The sequence below is a fragment of the Amia ocellicauda genome, chromosome 23 (assembly GCF_036373705.1).
Source record: "Amia ocellicauda isolate fAmiCal2 chromosome 23, fAmiCal2.hap1, whole genome shotgun sequence".
NCBI lineage: Eukaryota > Metazoa > Chordata > Actinopteri > Amiiformes > Amiidae > Amia > Amia ocellicauda.
Genome location: NC_089872.1, coordinates 11,163,610 through 11,184,621, shown reverse-complemented (window position 1 = coordinate 11,184,621; position 21,012 = coordinate 11,163,610). Strand labels below are relative to the sequence as shown.

At 37.7% G+C, this 21,012-nt stretch overlaps 1 protein-coding gene across 4 annotated transcripts in view; it reads left to right on the top strand.

The window, feature by feature from the left end:
- The window catches only part of tasp1 (taspase, threonine aspartase, 1), a 39,163-nt gene extending 23,639 nt beyond the window's left edge, over positions 1 to 15,524 (top strand). For 2 of the 4 annotated variants that reach the window (XM_066696640.1, XM_066696639.1), the window contains exons 12-14: positions 1,403 to 1,513; positions 3,983 to 4,056; positions 13,508 to 15,524. In XM_066696640.1, the coding sequence (XP_066552737.1) occupies positions 1,403 to 1,513; positions 3,983 to 4,056; positions 13,508 to 13,621 (299 nt within the window). In that variant the 3' untranslated portion in view covers positions 13,622 to 15,524. The other 2 variants (XM_066696642.1, XM_066696641.1) reach the window with 2 other exon arrangements.
- Positions 15,525 to 21,012: the final 5,488 nt, after the last annotated feature.

The window sequence follows — 21,012 nt, the reverse complement described above, 5'->3', positions numbered from 1 at the left end:
AAGAGTCCTTTCAATTTTGTGTAAACACTTTTCTGTTAACAGGGTCCAAGTTATACTATATTTTTTGTTTTAATTATGAGTGTTAGGGAGGTGGGGTGGGGGATCAGCGTGCAAAACCTCAGTACATAAAATGGAATCACATGGAGAGAATAAATAACAGACATGAAGAGAAGAATACCTCCTGTTTTCAGCAGCTTGAAACCATGTTTATTTAGAAAGAAGGCTTACTCAGTTGTGAAGGATAAGGAATACCACCAGCTTGGAAGAAAGCATTGCTAAATACCATATACCAATATTTGCCACTGTAGTTAGAATGGACCTCACTTAAAATTGTCAGTAACATTTTACATTAGTCATTTATGATTTTATATTTTTGCAATCTAAATAATTGTATTCCAAATGGAGATAATTAGAAATGCAGTTCCTTAAGTTATTTAAATATCAAATTAATGTATTCAGACACTGGTAGAGAAATCTTAATCTATTTGTAATATACCATGTCTTTTCTTTATTCCAAGCAACTTTCTAAAAAATCCAAACTGTCTGGGTACAGCCAGTGGTATTTATATTATACTAGCTGTATATTATTTTTTCTGTTCTCCATCCAAAATAAGGTATTTATCCAATTAAAGAAAGAAAAACAGCGGTATAGAAGGAGGAAAAATGCTTTGTATGCAAGTTATGCAAACCGTAACTTGGCACGTTTGCCCACATTTGTTCTCTTTGTATTTTTACGTGGTTTGTGTTTCATAGAGAACTGTACTCAGGTAACTGTTTAACTGTAGCTTTGTTTGACCTGTTTGAATGTTTGTGACTGTAACCACTGAAGAACAGGGCTAATTGCTGAACTTTGGCATCCGTGTATTGTCTCTCAGGTCCTGAAAAAAATGGCAATCATTCGACAGAGGATTATCAGAAGGAATCCTTCTTCAGGTCATAAACGGTCATATTAATTACTTGAGTCTTGTCCTAAAAGTTTGCATATTTCTGGAATAGTTGTCCAAGGTCAAAAGTATCCCGTAAGAAACTTCGCAGTGATTTTAAAATGTTCACTGCAGCAGAAAATAAACCTCTGTCTCGAACCCACGTATATAACCCATGTTATATATCAAGACCATGAGAGTCTCTTTCTATATACTGCATACCACATTTTTTTGTTTACTAGTGGTGACTACATGCCGTAAGTCACGTAGCCACTGATGTTTTACATTGTGTCAAAGCTGATTGTAAGACCTTATGCAGAGTATAGTTATCCAACATTTACTTGGAATCCGTCCCACAGAACACACATTAGAGGTATCAAAAGTTGAAATCACAGAGATGTATAAACTTCTCCTGACATTCTTACTCATGTTTCCCAGTGCGGTCCAATTAATGACCCTGTTTTGTCTCTTCTCGCCAGGTTCTCCCTTCTTGGCCAGTGAAGACTGTGTCCTGGGAGGAGTGATCGTGCTGCGATGCTGCAGGTGTGCCGTACAGTCCGACTCCTCACAGGATATTCAGGCACTCTTGGGTGAGAAATTAAATATTTGGCGGTCATTCAAAATAAGGACAACTTCCATTTCAGCTGCCCTTCCCATATGGCAATTATAAATGTTAAACAAGGAGTTTGCCACAAAGCAGATTGGCACAGTTGTACTCGCTGGAATCTTGTTTGTTTCACGCTTTACGTTGATAAAAGACCTCCCACACAAGTATCAGCTGATCTAAGCATTAGTGAAACCCATACCTTAAAAAGCTCTTTCGATTGCAATATATTTAATGTCCTTGGTTTGGTTGCATACAACATGGAAAATCTCCTTTAAACAAACAAAGAAATAGCTTTGACACTTCTCTCTCCATACCTGTTACTTAAATGCATTATAGACATTTTGAGACATTAACTGCTTCATCAGATTTTTAAATAATTCTTAAGATCAACTAGATGTTATTTCGGGTCAACTCAACACCTTCTCTTTGAAAAACAAATAAATAAAATACCAGACGCAATGTGTGTAGTACATAGCTGAATGTTGGCACTCGCGGAATAAACATAGTAACTAGCCAATTTTAATGGATGCAATCAAACAAAGAAGACTTGAAAGTGTAAACAGGTGCTTAAGTGTAACACAGTGACAGAGCAAGAAAGAGCTATTGTTTAAATAAGACTTGAAGAAATATGTTTTAAATAAAATCCCGTTCCCCCCCCAACTATCATTGTGAGAAAATGACTTCCTTAAATACGATTAGAAGTTATAGCTCTGTTCTTCAAAGCAATGGAATTACTTTGAAGACTTCAATTCTGTTTTATGTAGGTACTCTGTAATTATGTGCCCTGTTGTTGAATTATTATTATTATTTTTTTTTCATGGAGACAAATAAAATATATATTTAAGCACGCTGTCCAAAAGGTAATGGTATTACTTTTTCTTAAACAGCACATGCGGCACATTTTTAAGTACAGTTTCCACAGCATCATAGGGAAAATGTCCAAATGGTTCAGTATTTTGTAGAAGTATACCATAACTAGGCATATAACTCTAACTAGGCATTCAAACTAGTAGGGGAAATTATGGAGAAACCAAACACTCTTAACTAACATTTCAAACTTCTTGTTAAAACCCAGAAAAAACATTCCAATGTAACATATTGTGTACTTTATTTAGTGTACTAATAGAGATTTGATAATGCTGAAAACGCATGGAACAAATAATGCAGCAAGAGAATACCATGTATAATAATCCCATACATATAAGAATATGCCCCTTTTAGGAACTGTTAGAAAGTTTATTTAGTGTATGTAAAGAGACTGCATTTCAGCAACACTGCGGTAGTTTAAATTCGACAATTTGGATTGAAGTCTGTTACTTAACTGAAACATTTCCATAAGCTGACAGACTGTCACAATTTATTATGTGCAACAACAGGATAGTAACAAACGCACGGCCATAAAATACATTACCGCTAATGAAGTGACACTGTATTTTTGTTGTTCTGCCAACGCAGAATTCTTGGCCTTTGTGGGAACCTGGGAAATGTGTTTTGTAGGCTTGGAATCTGAAAGCAACAGCGCGCCCATTAAATGGTCAGTTGTTATTTCTCCCTTAAGTGGAGCTGCCCCCAAGCCAATGATCCCATTGAAAGTGGATATGAACCAATGGGGATGCGCTCTGTGAAGTTCTGCGGTGTTCTGGAAAAGGGCTGTTGGTTTTTGTGAGGAGTACTATGAATGCCAGTGTGTATCGCCAGCATGCATAGCCACCTAGCGAGGAGTCCTAACCTTTGTTCCATATAAAAGATGTGTGTGGCAGATGAGGTACAGAGTACAGCCTCTCTTGATGCTTTATGAAGACTACCCTCAGGTGGAAGCACACAGTATTTCATAGGTCAGTCCTCTAAAGCTTGTGAAAATTGTTCTTGTAACATACACACTATTACATATGTTCTGATGTCCCTATACTTTTAGAGATGAAGTGTGTCTATTTAAGTGGAGCTAGTCCCAGAGAAAAACGACTCGGCAGAGAGCAGTGAAGAGCATTCTGAATTTTATACTCCCATTGGGCAATTCGGATAGCACACTGCTAACCCAAATCAGCTGTTGGGGCTTTATATGTTATGCGGTTTTAGCCTTTAAATCCAACTTGAAATGCTGCGGCAAGTTAGAGTTTTAAAAAACGTGAATTTGTTTATTGAAAAACAATCCGAAATATCCACATAATCCTTTTTTGTTTATTTATTAAATCGATCAATCAATTTTGGTTAACTGCTCCACTAGAAGGGAGTTTTGTTTTGTTAAGTGAACCGCATGTTGTTCACTCTTGGTTCTGTGTTAATGGTCTAAATTTGAATTGTTATTTCACGGCTTTTGCAGAATTCAACATATCCAGTATTTAACACAGATATTAACTGCTCTCTAGTGAGTTCATGCCTTGCAGCCTCAAACAGGATTATTCCACAAATGTCCATGTGTAATATATACTTCTGTTTGCGTTTCATTTTATAGTGGAGTTCCTGTGGAGCCATACAACAGAGAGCATGTGTGTTGGGTACATGTCAGCTCAGGATGGCAAAGCCAAGGTGAGTTTTTAATAAGCATCCAGCAGAGCCATAAGCTCTGGAATTAGCATTGCTTCACAATAGTGTGTCTCTAGACGGAGTTCTGAAGGTTCAATGTCCAATGGCTGGAATGAAGAAATTATGATTATAATCAGATTTACCACCCAATACTAACCCCCTTTACAATGCTAGCTTTTTTTTTTTTTTTGTTCTTTCCTTTGTCTGACTTCACTGTATTTCCATCTTGGATTTTATTTTATTGTGCCGCTTTTTTGGTAACACACAGAGGATGCAATGGAGTGGTTTCACAGACCCAGCTTAGCACTAGTCATCATCTACCCAAAGTTATTTTAGATAAGAGTAGTCGAGGTCTGTGAAACCAGCTGTTTAAAAAAATAATAATCTCACCTTTCAAAACCATTGCATGCCAATCAAGAAGAAAATAATTTAAAAATGTCCTTATTTATTTTGTGTTTTTCTGTCTCATTTTAAAAATGTGCCCCTTTATGTGTCACCCTTCCTCTTGACAACTATGAATTTTTTTTTCTTTCTATAAAAAATAAATAATTGCCATATGGTCAAAAAGCTGAATATTAATGCAGTCCTTTTCACAAATGTGTTGACTTTTTAAGAAAGCCAAGTTCAACAAATCATCAGCCATTAAGAAAATGATTAAATGTAGAACATTTAGGAAAAAGTTTGATGAACGAGTTGAAATTTTATTGGACAATAAACTTTATGTATAAATAATTCACATAAAAATAGACCACATTGTTCCAACTTCAAAGTTCTAAGATATATATAAAAAAACTAAATCTCTTAACATAAAGTCCTTTTGCTCTTGTGAAATGCCTGTAAGTAGACTTGGGGGCAATGTGTACAGGCATGTTCGCACAGTAACATATCATAAGCTATCATTTCCATAGCAAAAAAACATCTCAGGTTTCTAGTGGTATTGAAAAAATTTAAATGGTAATTACAGTTATGTTTTACAATTTCAACAAGAAGTGCTAAAGGGCAACATTAATTTAAAATGTTATGTTTTTTTTCATAATTAATGTTTAGTTAGGGATTTTGTTGAATCAACAGAACAAGTATAATTTTCTGATTTTTTTATGGCTTTCATTGTGAGTCATAGACTAACTGCAGGCCTTGTTGAAATGTCTTTAATATAAAATGTTGTGGAATTAATGACTGTTTATTAGAAAAACAATAGCAGAAGAAAAAACTGTTTCTGAACATAAAATCAACCCTATTTCTTTTTTCACCCTGGATATGAAAGTGGCAAAATTGGTAACGGTTGCACTGAATTTGTGGTGTGACCTAAATTTACAAGGTGTACCACTCTAAAATTATTGTAAATTGGCATCTTCAGATGGTAATTACTTCATAATTGTCACCCTTTTATTGGACAGTAATGAAAAAACATAATAGCCTAAACAGTTATAGCTAGAACTATAATAAAAAGAGGTATATATGCATATGAAAAGATTTATTAGAAAATAAACAGGACAATCCTTTCTATTGTCAGTAACTTAAAAACTGTTCTTAATTGCAACTAATAAATCTAGATATACACATTTATTGATTTATTCCTAAAGAGACAGGTTGTGAAATAAAACTGTTTCTTGCAGGAGTGGAGTTCTATACATTACACCCGCAAGACTATTTACTAAGAACTGTGATTAATATTTGTTCGTATTTTATAGTGGTTGTAAAATCCACAGATTTGCGCACCCTAATGTGTGTATCTTTCCAACAGTGCTTAAGCAAAAGATGTCTCTGAGACCTACCGTAAAGCTAAATCAATGTAAAAATAATAAAAACCGGCAAAATGGCAATAATAAATCTCCCTGGATGTTTTCGCCTGCAGTGATCTGCTCCTTCAAGTTTTTGTTTTTCCTCTTACACCATCTGAAAGTAAAATTTGATACCCTTACATTGGATTTATGGCTCAATAGGAATATTATAAAAACCTGCTGTATTATTTGGCAAAAAAAAAAAAAAAAAAAATCCTTTTCAGAGATCCATGATTTCTTTGGAAGGGTGGCAGGACTGGGAATCATTAACACAAATGTGAGCAGAAAAATAAATTTTAAGGCACATGGTCAACAGCACACAATCACCATTTAAATCATCTAGTTACACGATAGCTTAGTATACTGTACCACTTATATTGATTTATAGGTGTCGTTCAAGTGAAAAGTCAGGAGAGCGGTGGTTAGGTGTTCAGTTGAGTTTTGGATTTGCTCACTTGTCATCTCTCATGAAATATACATTATGAAAATATGGGTGTGTCCATGAGCTAATTCTGTTGAACGGTTATTTAATGACGTTCAGGGTCTTTCCACATTGCCAACCCCAAAATGCAAAAAGCAAAGCTAAGGAATAGAGGGGAGGACTGACGCGGCTCCCACTGATAAATCACTGAGAACTCCTCAGAGCCCAGAAGCCAGTGGGGTTTGCTGTGGCATGGCAAACTGAAGAAAAGCCTGATCTAAACCAACCCCACCCCAGCAGGTTATGCCGATTGTAGACCATCCCTTTGGCTATCCCGGGCGCAGGTTCTTAATGGCATAGCCCAGACCGAATCCCCGAATCAGGCTCTGGTGCTCAGCATGCACTCCGAGCTCAGTTCAAGCTGTTCAACCGGAGCCCCTATGGTTCTTTTAGTTTTATAGCCAGAATATGGATCTCTCATTTATGTATGTAAATACAATGGAGGTATTAAAAATCAAAAGCTTAACATAAACCTTACAGATCTCTCAGGGTATAGGATTTGATATTCAGTATCCCTGAAGCTCATAAAGGCTTAATTTGCTTCTAGTACTTGCACTCTTCTAAGCTTGGATACCAAAGAGAAAAAACAGCCGGTCCAAAACCCAAGTATAACTACTTCAGGTTTTAACATCAGTCCTTGTCTGTGAATTTAGTACTGATGTTATAGGAGCTGGTAATAAAAGGTACAAAACAAATTGAACTCTGTATATACTTAGCCGTTAAAACATTAATTTGTTTTAGTTTTCCGGAAACGCGATATGAACGCAAATACCATATTGCCGTTACTTCTCAACACCTGTTAATGAATATGAGCAAATCTCACATTTTATGAAAATATAGACGAATGAGACAATGCATGGAAGGTTTGTCTGCCGACAAGCCCCGTTCCTGGCCATCTGGCGTACATTGTTTCCATACTGCCAGGCTGACAGACACAGCTGCTCCTCTCGGTTCACTTTTAAATTATGCTTTTGACCTTCCTTGAAGGGAGTTAATCCCTCTCCTTTCTTACTTCTTTGAGCTTGTGGCCACAAATGCTTTCCAGAGAGAAACCACAAATGCCTAGGCTGCCGACTTCTATTGATCAAAAAATAATCTGTTCTGTCATACAGACAGGAATTTTGTTGTATTCTGAGCGAGTCCAAATTGAAGACGTGCTGCTGCTTTGGAATTACAAGTGTAGCTTGTGGTTCAGGAAAACATTTTTCAAATATTGAAAACATTTGGCTGTTGTTTTTTTTTCTTGTTATTTTGTGTTTTGTTTTTCATGTATTCCTTTTCTATAAATCATATGTTTTTTGTTTTAATTTTTGGTGTGTAATGAGTGGTCTGAGGCCTTTAGAAGCAGTGGTGGGCTTTCTGCTTGTTACTCAGCAGATGGCATAATTTGTACTTGTCCATCTCAGCATGGCCTTGGCATGGGGTTGTGAGGATTGCAGGATATCCTTCGAGTTCTTTCTGCCTTCCATATATAAAACAAGATGGAGTTATATTTCTGTTTCTGAAAGGTTCTCAAATTCAGATTCTCAGGAAGCTCACAAAAGTTGTATAGTAGTACAGGAGTGTGGAAACATTTAGGCTAAACATGATGTTTTGTACTGCTCCAGTGGAAAACAAAGGATACCAGAAACAAAATTAGAATTCCTGATGAATTCCTGACATTTCTTTTAGACGGTTCATACAGTGACTGAGGTTTCATGGTTCACCCAAGAAGTGTCATGGACATTATGCATAGAGATGCCCTTTCTGAACATCAGTATCAATATCTTCTATATTATTTGACAAAAATAATTCCTTCAATCAGAACCTGCTTGGGTATATTTTATTAAACAATGAATTAAAAAAAGATTATGCCCAGGTGTAAGCACTCTGCCCAAAGTTCTCGTAACAAGGAATAAATACATTTCCTGGTGTGATTCTTATTTTCTTTCTACAGCAACAACAACCAAAAAATACTTTTATATGTGAGGAAGTCTTTCCACTGGTGGCTAGAATGAATTTGGCATCACATACTTCCTTGTTTTCACTGTTTATGCTCCAGTAAATATATTAAAATTGTAAAAAAAAAAAAAAAAAAATGAACAGTGCAAATAAAAATACAAAAAAGGGATTTGGGAAGACTTGCTTGGCCAAGTGATAGAAGTAGTTATGAGACTGTAAAGTGAAAGACAGTAGTGCTGGTATTAACCTTTAGTTTGGGTCTTCATTAGAAGGGTTGGGTTGTAATATTCTCATTAATTGTAAGGTGTTTCAGTTTTTGTATTTCATATATTTTTGAGACTGTATGGGGGAGGGAGTCCACCTGTTTTCTGGCCACTTGTTTGGGGCATGAGTTTGATATGGGCAGATATTTGGTGACCTGTTAACTGCTTTATAGCTAGTTATTGTACCCTTGAACTGTTTGAAAGCAGTTAAATAGTTTGCAGAGAGGGACTACTGGCCTCCCCGGGGGGTCAGCTAGCGTTCAGGTTTGCTGTGACTTGGCTGTTCTTGGTACATGTCTTCCAGGAATTAAAAACCTTTTTTTATTTAATCTGGTTGCTAGGTTTTGCATTAGGTGAGCGAAGTTAAAAATGAGCTGAATGCAGTTCAGCTGGCAAGGCTATTTGAAAGATTTTGCAGGACAAATATAACATTACTGAGTTATTGCTAACCCAATGGAAAATGCACAAGAACAGTCAAGGTGAGGAAAGGACGCAATAAAAGAAGACAAAAGAAGTCCTTTGTGTTTTGTGAACCAGATGTACCAAAATAGAAGCACAGTATCTGCTTACACATACAAAAGGGTTATTTTTGGGTGGTTAAAGGTGTCTGTGACTTGCAGGCTGGCAAGCTAATGAGCTTCTCCACATAATATGTCAAAACATTATGAAGACTACACAGATCCAAAATACAAAAATAGAACTAAAAATGATTTTCAATGTTGATCAAGCAACAATCCAGGTGTCATGTTTTGTGAAGAAACCAATTTTGGGATTCAGTGCCTTTTTTAGATTAGATTCAGAGAATATGAAATGTTGCTTCCCTATCTGAATGATTGGGCAGCATCGTTGTTGTAACCTATAGTAATCCTGAATCCTGTAATGTAAGTGGTGAATGTACAGAAAAAGCGACTGGTACATTCCAGTGGTATTAGGATTAGTAGGGCTCTAAAATGTAAAGCAGAATGACATGAAACACTGCTCTATGTGGAGGGCAGAATTCCCTCTGTCATTTAATATACTTCATATCAGACTCAATAGTTTAAACATGGTACTGGTATTGAGTGAAGAGATTTCCAATTAATCTGTACTATTAAAATAACAATGATAATCTCTCATTTGAATTCTGTCTGTCGATTGATCTATAGTGCATTACTGTTTGAACATGTACAGTTGATAGATGTAATGCATTTGAGTTTTGTGTAAGTGCATATTTACTGAAGTAAGCCACATGTCTGCATCTATAAAGGTCTGTTTACTCTTTTCGAATGAGTGTGCAGGTCTGTGTTTTTCTAAATACAGTTGGGCTGCAAGCTGTCTCCCCAGCAGGAGTCGCTGTAGGGCAGTGTTACCCAATTTTACAGAAAATCCATGTTTTTCTGCAATGAAAATATTACAAGTATTCCAGACCAGAATATACACAAACACAATATATCGTGTTAAAGACAATGTTTTTTTTTTAAATGCTAATCATTTTAATCAAGGTCAGAGCCCATACAGAACCTGAAGTGAAGGCTACATAATTGTAATATTTCAGCAAACCGTTTTCACCATTGCCCTTAGGAGAGAAAAAGCACGACATTTTCTGTACAAACAGAAATGGAAGTAAAAATGCCATTTAATGTTTATCCTTACTTTAGTCGTCTACATTACATATTTATGTATCTAGTCTGAGCAGCATCTGAAGGAGGGGCACATAAAACAACAACACAAATTGTATCAGCACTTCACTATATTTTAATTACTGCAGCATTTAGCACCCATTTTATGAGTATCTACAACAGTAATTTGTGGCTTAAATCTGCTTTAAAAAGAGACATTGTGTATCTGAAAACACCAGCTGCCTAATTGGATTCCCACCACATATAAATAGCTGTAGGACGTCATTCCTGAAGTGCACACCTAAGGGCTAGGATCTTGTGCCAAAGTCAATAAACCAACGATATCAGCTACAAAATAAAAATGAAAGTTTGAATTAGCCCGTCCATTGCCTTCTTGTAAGTAAACAGACATGTCTCTTTATTTGAACATTATATGAGTTGGTAGTTTTTTCTGATGTTTTTAATGTCCAGTTTTTCTAACCTCCTTTCTTCTTGCAGAATTGTTACATTTGTGTCGAAAAGTATGTCTGTTCGGTTTCATTCTTTAATAAATGGCTTATAGACTACCCACATAAATGGCAACCCTCCTCCATTGTCAAAATATCTGTGACTCTTTGGTCCAACAGGGGCCTTGCTTACAACAGGTGGCCTTCAGATCCTTTTAATTGGGTGCCAAAAAGCAGGACTTAATTACATCCTTGTTTTCCCACAATTGTGTACAATATTCATCAGCAGGTTGACTGGAGAGTTTGTTCTAGTCAATGTGATAGAAAGGAGACTGAAATGCAAAGAAATCCTACTGAATAACCCTTTGTCAGCTCCTGGCAGAAATGGAATCACTCATTCAAGCTGATGGTTCAGCAGAATAGTTTTAAACGTGATTTGTAAATAATGCCACCTTTGCTTTGGGGAGGTTGGATCAATGTCTCTCTGTTTTGAGCTGCTTTTGTTGACGTGTTTTTGTTTCCTTGGAAATGAACTAATGATAGCTGCTTTCCCAAAGCTAGCTTATGGGACCTGTATTAGTTCCATGCTGTGTTATTTGAATGAAGCTTTGAGGTTTTGTGTTCAATACAGGGGAGAAATTATTACTCTTTTAATCTCCTCTGGACGACTTTGATCTAATCTTGGGACTTACTGACAGAATGGACTAGTGCTACATTCAATTTGTAGTTTGTCCTGGCCAATTTTTACTGGCTGCTTTCCAGGGAGATAGAATTAGTGTAATCCCTGGGGGTTTTGGGTTTCTGTGAACCAAAAAGTCACAATTTTAATTGCCAGTGACAAGAACTAGGTCACCAGGGCTCTCTAGTCTTCAGAAGAAAGAGGATTTGAAATAAATACTGCGACTTTGGGGTTATGTGCTACAAATGACTTTTCTTGTGTTTTTTATTGAAAATCTGCTGATAGCAGATCGTCTGTTATAATGTAATCACAGGGTCACCTATTTGATTGTGAGCATTGAAATAAAGGGCTTCTGGACATATGTCTGAGATATTTTAGAATTATTGAGCAATTGATTGATTATCCATCATGTTTTACAGCACTTTTAGCTGCCCTGTGCATGTAATAACATTGTCCAGAAGCTACATGAATTCTGTCCATGTAATTATTATTATTTTTTTCCTTCATCTTCATTTAAATTGGTTATATTACACCATCAAATCAAGTATACTAGGCTTTTTTTTATTTTTTAAATAGAATACAGAATTGGTTAATGGCAATTGTTTTATAGCCCGTTTCCTCTTTTTTTTTAACACAAAACCAAAGCATTTTTATTTGATGTGCTACCATCACTAAATGCTCTTAATTATCTGCATCCAACCAACCAACCAACCAACCAAACAAACAAACAAATGTGAAACGATTATCCATGTTTATATATATATATATATATATATATATATATATATATATATATATATATATATATATATACACGGAAGGCACGAGCACTGCTCTGGGATAGCTCTTGCCAACCAGTGTCTATTTTAAAGGCCATTGTCTCATTTGCCGGGTATATTGTGTTTTGCCAAGGCTAAATAGAGACTGACAGACTAATGGCTACATCCCACAACACGGCTCACTTCACTTACTGAGCAGCTCCTCCCTATTTGTTTTATTAACAGCGTTATATTTTTAATTTTTACACACCAAATTAGAAATGTAATGCTCTCAATCTAGTGTTTTCTGTTAGGGGTCTCAGCTGGCATTTATGTCTAGTTCAAGGCCCTTCTTTCTCTTTATATCCTGTCATTCTGTTTCAGGAATGGTTTTCCTACATAATTACACAGACCCATAATTGCTTGGGTTCGAGTGGTTTTATATTTAATATTTAGAGACAATGCAGCATTACAAAACCTGGCAAATAACTATATACATAGTAAAGAAAGCACATACACCAGTAATATAACACCTGTTACATGTGTACAGTTCTTTCTGAAGTTTGTTTTTGTTGGCAGTAGTAGTATTGTACTTCGGATGAACAGCTTTAGGATATTTCTGGTTTGGAACTGGTGTGCAGTGCTTAATTACTCCCAGGCCTTTTTTTTGAAGTCTGGTGTTTGAATTTGCTTTGCTCAAACTCTGTAACATATAATCATTATTATTTGTTTTGATTTTTTTTTTTTTTTTTTTTTTTTTTTTTTAATTAAACCCGGGTTTTGTTTCCTCAGATATGTTTGTAAGCGTGAGTACGGCCATGGATACATCAGCGTACTTGACAGCAAATAAACAAAACAAACAAAGCAAGAAAACCTCCAATTGGGAGGTAGTGGGCAAGAGAGGATTGCAGCAGTTATCTGTTATTTATAAAACTAAATCAAAATTCTTGTTATAAAGGATATCAATTTAATTCATACGAGGTGTATGGTTAACAGGTGTGCTTGAATGATTGTTAAATGTAATCTACTTGTTTTTTTTCTCGGTAATCAATTCAGTTTTATTTATTATTTTTGTTTGCCCTCCTCCCTTCTAAAAAATGGAATAAATAGCACACAATGATGAAGTAGTACGTAATTTTCTCTGAGTGATGCCATGTGTTTTTTGGGTTTCACTGGATGTTGCCCACAGTAGTGATATGTGGCCCCTGGGTGTTGAAAGGCCAGAGTTCAATCCTAAGAAAGCAAAAAACAAAGATTACACCTTTTAATGCCAGTGTGATGTCAGATCTATTTTTCTTCTCCGGGCCGCAGTTGTGATTATTTAGTGGCCTCACTCGACCAGGGTTTGTTTTCCCCAGGGCTTTCGTTCTCTCAGAAGATGTAGGTATTGAGGGCATTCACAAGTTAAGTGAGTGGGGCCTCCTTTGATCCTCTTCTCAGCAGCTGTGTTTGTCCCCTTCGCTAAACACTGGCCCGCTCTGTTTTTCGTTTTTTTTTCTCTCCACAGACTCACATTTCCAGACTTCCTCCGGGAGCCGTGGCAGGGCAGTCGCTAGCCATCGAAGGAGGGGTCTGCAGACTTGGGAGCCCCAGTGACCGAGACGATGTCCGACTGGTCTAACAGCAATACGAACGGACCCCCGCCAACCCACACTCTTAATAAGCTGTGGTGTTTTAACAGGTGTCTTGGGGAGTACTGTAAATATCCCGGGCTTTTCTCACTGCACTATTACTTAGGATATAATGCTGCTCTTCCTTAAACCTAGCTGTATGCTGCTTTTCTTGTCTGATTACAGAACCAATCAACTCTTGCCTCTAGTTTACGTGAAGGTAGACTCGATGTTTCTCACTCGAGGGTTTTATTTGTTTTTGTTTTTTTTTTGTTCTTTTTAAATTTGACTAGGAAGTGTACGCACTGTCTTCGCTATATAAGCTATGAAAGTGAAACAGGGTTGGTAACGATTGCTTTTTTTTAAGCTCTATATTTAAATATTTGCTTTGAATGTGTTGCTAGATGAGTCTGGAGCAGTCTTGGAAGTGTTTCTTCTTGTTCATTTTTAGTGAGATGTACTGAGATTTTCGAAAAGGTGTCGCAGAAAGGAACACGCATTTTTCTTTTAACGTTTTCCGAAAAGGTTTAGATGAACGCAAATAAGTTTGTTAATTAACCTGCAAAAAAATATATAGTCTGCTAATGTAGACATTGAATACAGCTATTATAAAGATCTTTTTATTTTTTAATCTATGTTCCTCGGCATGGTAGACAACTTCCTCTCCGAGAACAGTTAAGGGAACTTAAAACACTATGAGAAAAAAGTTCTCTAGACTCTATAAATGAATGTTTGATGATGTGAACTCTCACAATGGTCATAAATTCATAGTGCGTTGCCCAGTGATGATACAGCACCTCGAAATGCACGTAGTACCTGTATGCCTGTAGGTCTCTGTGTGCATCACCAGCCGCTTTTTTTAGCGCTTTCTTTCAGAGAATGCAGGCAATTCCTTCGTTCTTCTTTTGCAACTGGGCAAAGTGCCATGTCAGGTGAGCAGTAGAATGACAACATGCATTTCTGATAAACAAGGAGCCATGGCAATCCTCTGACTGGACCATTCATGTTTATCTCACACTTGCTTCGTTTTATTAATGAGCTGTGTGGAGGGTTAATCCTCTAGCTAGTTGATTCAAATGAATTCATTTAGTCACTCTTCATATTTCTTGAAAAATCTACATATGGAGAAAAGGCTAATTGTAAAAATAAAAACGAAACAACAAAATCAAAGTTCATCTGATGCTGACATAAACAATCTAATTATAGGTACGGTCTCATTATTCCCACTAAAATCTATTTCTTACACCGCAAACATTTTAGGGACATCCATTATTGCAGTTGTATAATTTGAATTATTCTGACCTGGTTATATTGATAATTGAATGGGGTCAGAGGTTAGAACAACCTTAACATATTGCGTACATTGATGTTTTTTTTTGTTTTTTTTAGGAAAACAAGACTGTTACTGAGTAGTAAAAATCTTATTTGTATAATTGCATTGAAAGGGGCCTGTATTTACACACATGTATACTATAGTTAGTTATTTACAAATTGTCAAGCTGTTTGGGAAGGTTTTTAAAATGCTTCATATTAAAGGGAAGATAATTTATAGACGCTGTAAACATTTGTACTTGGTAATCCAGTTTAAAGAGTCAGTTATAATTAAACAAGCAAGCTTTAGTCAGTTTATTTGAAAGCTGTGTGAAAACAACATAGTTTTGCACTTAACTTTGTCAGGTTCTCCAATATTAACATTCTTATTTGTAAAATATTTTAGGTCCGATATTTAACTCAGATTTATGAATGTTTAAAAAAATGTATATTTGATTCACTGGTATATTTTACTCAGCTTTATGTGAAGTAATTGAAATTGCAATTTAAAGGAATGGGAGGTAAAAAGCAACCTCGAATGTGAGTTTTAAATGTCTTTTATCAGTGCTCAATAAATCTTATTTCTCACGGTCATAAGTTTAACTGAGTCTGTGAGACACTTATTTTTGACGAGTGCAATTAATCAGTCATTGTTTTTTTAGTGTTTTTTTCCTCAAATCATTGAATATTCCACCTGTTCATCTATTTCCAGACTGGATGGATTTAACGTGTTCGTGTAATCCCACTGAATAGCACGCAATACTATAGTGTTACGGCTCTGTATTGTAGCATTTTATTGAAAACTATGACTTTTCATACATACAAAATGCATCTACTCCTTTTGTTAGTGGTAGAATGAGTGCAGCCCTTTAAACATGTCTGTAAACAGTTTGAGATCTTTAATAAATAGAATACAATTTTAAAAAAGGGTCCAAAAAAGTGGTGCCGGACAAAAAGTTTGCTACTTCTGTAATCTGTTTACATACATTTAGTAAATACAAAATATCTATGACATGCTTTGTTTTCCACATACAATCAACAGCAATAGACGGCTGCCTGTATTCCACTACGAGCCACCGAGTACTTTGCGTCTTGTAATCTTGGCTGTGGGCACAAATAGATTTATAGTCTAGGAATAAATTACACACTGGACAATAACATACAGTAAAAATAGAAATTCAAGAAAGCTAAAGTGGGTGAACATTCAAATGATTTAGTCTGATGTAAAATTACAGATAATTGACAGTGTTGTGATGGGCTGCACAGGGAGCCTGCAGCATTTTACATAAGTATGTCGGGGTTTAAAAAAATATATATATATATTTAAAAAGGGCTTAAACTGGATGCTCCACGTGAGGTTATGTATTTATCTTGTAATTTACATGTTACATGTGCCACAGCAGGCTTTTTTTTTGGTGTGTTGTTGTTTTTCCCGGATGTGTTTTGAATTGCGTTCTGCAGGGCCCTGTCTGTCCCTCTCTGCATTGTTTGGAGCCTCAACTTAGTGGAATGTATAAATCAATTTCGGGAGTAAACAACTCAGATGTCATCACACTCACTTCCGGTCAAAGAGTATAAATACCCCGTCATCAACACACACCCCCAGCATTCGTTGTTTTTGCATAATTGAAGCGCTCGGCCACACACCTGCTCCTCGCTCTCCTGCCTTTCGTCCGGATGATTGCTTACTTCAAAGGATTCTGCACTGTCGCCTTTCTCCACCTGGAACCCAAACTTATTGATGTTGTTCATCGGCTCTCCTCTCCCCTGCTTCCCTGCGTGTCTTTGCCTCCAGATCCATCGGCACCAAGAGCCCTACTCCTGGTTCTCTCCCCCGCTGTCTGACTCCAATCTCGGCTCCTTTTTCCCATCCTCCTCCCTCCTGCTTCCACTTCCTTAGCTCCCGAGCACGCCAGCACCAGGTCTCCACGCTGCCTACTGCCACTCGGCATGGGCTGTGTCCCTCTGCCTTTCTCTCGCTGGCTCTCCGTGCCGCCCACTGCGGACTTCTCTGAGCATCTCACCTTTTGAGTTTCCAACTTGGAAACATCAACCAGCATCAACCGGCCGGTACCATTAACAATCTCTCTGGTCACCTCACACTTTTTCCATAAACAGACACTTTTAACCAGTCTGCTACACCTCATCTCACAAACGATCCATTACCAATCCACTCCACAACAATCATTCCACTTTACTCCATCACTAAATATCAGTCCACTCCTTCAAGCCTCTCCATTCTAGAGACTCTCCCCAGACTCTCCCCATTCAGTGCCTCCATGTACCAGGCTACCTTCCTCACCGCACAGATTAACAATTTCGCCTTTAAACAAAATAAAATGGACCCATCAGGAAATGATATTCAAACCAAACTCACCTCATTCCCATGAGCCTCTCACCCCTTCACGCAACTCCATTACTTCCAGGAGTCATGCCCATGGACACTGTTCAATGATAAAACGGATGCATAATAACTCGACCCCAGTTCATCATCTTAATCAAATATCCGTCCTTTTCCACGGCACACAAAGGAATACCAGATCACCTGATTAAGTCTCTCCGATGTTGGTCATCCGAAGCTTACCAAAATTACATCCGATCCAACATACGGGACATTCAACTAGCTGAAGCTCGACTTTGCTCCTAAAAATCTGTGCAGGCGGCACAGGGAGTTTCACAGTTTCACACTTTTGTGGGTTTGGACTCGGCTCCAAACCGTCATTCCCTTAGCCAAGAGAATATGCCAAATAAAATCAAATTACTTTCACCCCCCACCACGCAAATCGGTGTTGTCTAAACTACTGAATTTACTGAATACTGACACTGAATGGGGGTTGTGTTGGTGGCCCATACAGAAGATATAGATATATATTTTTTATCATCTATATAGATTTATATATAAATGCCAATTTTTTGGTATATTTAGAATATATGGGATGTATTTTCCATATGTTTTTGTGTGGAATCCATATATTTATTTTATAGATTGAAAATATATGGTGAGGTTAATTTGTGCAATATATTTTTGACATATAAAATAATGGTATAATAATATATGGATCGTAGACTAAAATCTGACGAGTTTCAAAAGCAAAATCAATCTGCAGAACTTGTTTTTGTACACATGAGAGTGTAATGATTTTGAGTGGTGCTCTGAGATCGCTGTGTGTCCTGCCATTGGCCGTCAAATTGACCTTCAATATCGTCTGGTCTTCCACACTTTGTCTCTCGTATGACATGTTCTGTAGAGCAAAGCATAGACATATTGTGTGCTCTACAATTCCTCTGGTAAGTGCTTTACATCAAATTAATTCATTCATTGGTTGATTTGGCTCTTAACTAACAAGAATCTTGGGTATGCTCCCTTCAAATGTATTTTATCTCTTAATTAAACCTGCCAGCATATATACACACACACGCATATATATATATAGGTGCACTTATTCCAGGAGTTTACATTTTAGCAGCATTATCCGATGCAGTTAAATCTGTCGTATTCAGCACAGAAGTGGTTTTAATCCTATTCGTGTTTTTGTTTGTTTTGTTTATTTGCTTTTTTGCCCTCTTTGAAAAGGGATCCTACATCTTTAAAATCTAAGTGGTCCTGGGCCACTCAAGGTGTATCAAATGCTTCTCGCTCAGCAAGACCCTAAATCCAAACCAGACGGCGGAGCGAATAAAGATCAAAGGCAAGAGCCCCCGACTGGCTCAGCGCTCTCCTCGGATGCCAGAGTGCGCCTGTCAGTGTAAATCACAACGGCCCAACTTTCAAGTATGCCCGTCAACAGGCCGCCTCCCAGACGTGTGTATGAGGGTATCCAAACACGGCCGATAAACCGAGCCGCTGCCCGCCAGCCTCGCAGGTCACCTCGGGCCTTTGTTCAAATCGGATGCTGTTTTACTAAATATAGTCTAAACTGTTTTTGTGCTTTAATGTGCAGGAACTGGAAGCCATTGCCCTATTAATTCATCCTCAGCCCTTACTCAGTGGCATTCGTCCACAAGTGTCTAGTATGCGGGAGAAAAGCCCTCGTCTCCGTTTCCGCTTCTTGCCCCCTAGTTTTAAACGTTTTCAGTGGATACTCGCTTTGTACATGTGCCTTTTATTGTAATATTCCTATTAACATTCTTGCTACAAGTCTGATCGACTCTTATGTTCGCATCAAGACCAGAGAAACTCGCCATATCTCAGGGGGATCGGTGCTGTGAGATTGAAAAGCAGGTGACTGGCCTTCCATCTTGCTAAACCACCACAGCTGAGAGTAAGACTCTATACCCCACCCTGCCATACGCATCTGTTTTCTGTCATGTGTCTAGAGGGTATCCAATGACCCAAACCCACGCCGCACTGCGAGCCCTTGAGTCCAACATGGCATGAGTTACTGTGATTTGAAACAGACAGCAGTAGGTGTTGCTCTGTGTAATAACATCGATGTTGAATTATAGTTGAACAAAGCATGGCCACCTGGGCAGACTGGTTCTTCACAGGAACAGTTCAAATGTTCTCCGCCGTCTCGTGCATTCATATACTTCAGTAAGCTCAGCTGAAATCTGTTTGGTTTCCTTTTTGTAGGTTTTTTGGTAGTAGGTTTGCAAAAATTGAATTAGATCTATGAGGTCTGCACTGGTGATTCTAATCTGAACAAAGGATTGTGGGGGAGACTTTGTAATCCGTTGCTCAAAAATGTAATGCACGGGCGAATGAAAGGGTTAACCGGCTCGTGCCCTCTCAGGAGCATGGCAGCCACTTGACCTATTTGTTCAGCTGTGCTCCCAAGTTCATTCTCTGCCTTCCCTCCGAACTCGCCAATTGGCAGCGAGCGGGGAGTGATGCCGGCAGTCTAAGCGATGACCCCAGGAGCCGGGTCAACTGCTCCAGATTACAAGATGCAAAGCAGCCTTTTAATTAGGTCTCCCGTGCGATCGCGGCCCTGTGGCATTTGCGGTTAGACACTTCCTGAAATGTGCTACACCACCCATAAAGTGGCAGAGGGAGCTAAAAATTGCTGCCACATCTGCGTCGTGTCGAAAGTCGAGATTTGTTGTGTTGTGGGCGTTGACAAACTGCACTGCGAAAACGGTGTGCTTTTCTCCCTCACTGGCATCATGGAAAGCCCAATTCAAATACAAATTCTCCTATGAAAATGTGTTATTTTCTTAAAAACCATAATTCAATACCAGGTGACATCAGACAGCTGATATGATTAGTTGCCAATCCTGCAGACAGCGGACACGCAGATAAGAGTGGTGTCTCAAAAAAAAGTCCCATCCGCACAGGAGTCATGTGTGGAGCCAGCCCAGATAGTTTGTCTGCCATCGCACTCTTTTTAAATTGACATATGGCTAAATAAAAGCACCTTCCTTTGATCTGCACGGCTATCTGATTAGATAACGATCAGTTGCTACTCACTGAGAGGAAACTGTAATCTTAGCTACAGCAGTGCTGTGCTTTTAGAAGACGATGGGGAATTGATAGCAATAGTTTGTAAAACACATTTTTACCAGGTTTTTCGTAGAGTGCCAAAGCAATGTAATAAAGTCTCTAAACATCCTTGGACTTGCATGTTGTAAACTTTTAATCAACATCACACTATTTTATTTGTTGTACTTTATGAACTTTTTAATTTCAAACGCACTTTTTCTGTTACAGTGTTAAATTGACCATTCCACACTGATAGATTTTGATGATAAGCTAAAACGTCTCGAATGCTTTTATTCTGAGGAAACTCAATTTCACAGCAATTTAGACTGTGCATCTTCAAAATCCCCAAATCCCCCTCATGAAACTTTTAATGTAGTCAGGCTGTGTGTGAAGTTTATTTATTTTATTTCGTATTCTTGCATAAATAGGAGGCGATCCAATGTGTCAAGGACAGACATAAAACTAAAAAGTACTTTTAGCTCTGGGATTTGGACAGGCAAATGCTATTTCAACTTATTACCTGTTTCAGATAGGAAATGAAACATAAACTACTCAGTTCTTTCCATAAGAATATAAAATTTAGTTGTTTTTTTTGTTTTTTATGCAGAAGATCTCCAAAGTTAATGGAATAGCAGAAAGTGTGACACAATGTATGGAAGGCTTCATCTT